This window comes from Malurus melanocephalus, unplaced genomic scaffold (genome assembly GCF_030028575.1).
Source record: "Malurus melanocephalus ecotype Western Australia unplaced genomic scaffold, MMel_1.1 scaffold_1505, whole genome shotgun sequence".
Lineage (NCBI taxonomy): Eukaryota > Metazoa > Chordata > Aves > Passeriformes > Maluridae > Malurus > Malurus melanocephalus.
The window spans coordinates 19,100-20,373 of NW_026624737.1; the positions used below are offsets into that span (position 1 = coordinate 19,100).

The window sequence follows — 1,274 nt, forward strand, 5'->3', positions numbered from 1 at the left end:
GACACCGGGGACACACAAGGACACACAGGGACACGGGTCCCACCTGGACGTCCCCGATCTGGTGCATGACGCAGGGCAGTTGGTTCATCTGCTCCAGGAATGCCCGTAGCTCCTCCACTGTCAGCGCTGGTGCAGGGACCCTGCAGGGACACGGGACACTGCTGGGGACAGGGTGGGGACAGACCGGGGAAAGGCTGGGGACAGGCTAAGGACAGGCTGAGGACACACCGGGGAAAGGCTGGGGATATGCTGGGGACAGGCTGGGGACACACCGGGGGCAAATAGGGACACCTTGGGGACACTTCTGGGAGCTGATGAGCCCCAGCACGTCAGAGACATAGGCCAGGGACAGGCTAGGGGCAGGCCAGGGACGCAGAGGACAAGCTGGGGACACACTGGGGGACACCTTGGGGACACTCACCCAGTCTCCTGGGAGCTGATGAGCCCCAGTGCCTCGGACACGCAGCGCTCGGCCTGGCCCAGGCAGCCCTTGAGGCGGTGCAGCAGCTCATTCTCGGGGAACTTGCGCTCCCGCGCCTCCGACTCCAGCGCCCGCAGCTCCTCCAGCGCTGGCCGGGCACAGCCGGGGGGTCAGGGCGGGGCTCAGAGCCCCCAGACCCCCCTGGAACCCCCCCAGGACCCCCACTCACTGCGCTTGCGGCCGTCCTCCACCTCGAGGGCGATGCGCACCTTGTTGGCCCAGGTGTCGAAGGACTCGGCGCGCACCTTGAGCTTGTGCAGCATGGCCGGCAGCTCGTCCAGGGTGTAGCGGTACCTGGGAGGGGTGGGGGGGGCACCATCCCATCCCCTTCCATCTCATCCCATCCCATCCCATGGATCCCATCCCGTCCCGTCTCATCCCTGTTCCCATCCCTATTCCCATCTGTGTTCCGATCCTGTCCTGTCCCATCTCAGCCCATCCTACACATGGATCCCATCCCATCCCATTCCTACTCCCATACATCCATCCCATCTCATCCCCTCCTATCCCATGGATCCCATCCTGCCCTGTCCCTGTTCTCATTCCTATTCCCATCCCATCCTATCCCATCCCATCACATCACATCCCTATTCCCCCATGTCACCATCCTGTCCCTCCTAAGCTCCCCACGTCCCCCTCAAGGTCCCCAAACCCCTCCCTCAGCCTCTCAAAACCATCCCCACATCCCCTAAAACCATCCCCACGTCTCCCCCAAGGGCATATGAAGACCCCCAGGCCCCCAAACCATCCCCACATCCCCTCCTGGAGCCCACCAAGCCCCCCAGCCCCCTCC

At 64.3% G+C, this 1,274-nt stretch overlaps 1 protein-coding gene across 1 annotated transcript in view; it reads right to left on the bottom strand.

Moving 5' to 3' along the window:
* The window catches only part of LOC130587074 (lysine-specific demethylase 5C-like), a 20,283-nt gene that overhangs the window by 9,615 nt on the left and 9,394 nt on the right, over window positions 1–1,274 (bottom strand). Inside the window, exons 10-13 of the mRNA XM_057388029.1 lie at window positions 1,255–1,270; window positions 651–810; window positions 422–569; window positions 27–140 (exon numbers count right to left, since the gene is read on the bottom strand). Of these exons, the coding sequence (XP_057244012.1) occupies window positions 27–140; window positions 422–569; window positions 651–810; window positions 1,255–1,270 (438 nt within the window). The remainder of the gene's footprint in view (window positions 1–26; window positions 141–421; window positions 570–650; window positions 811–1,254; window positions 1,271–1,274) is intronic.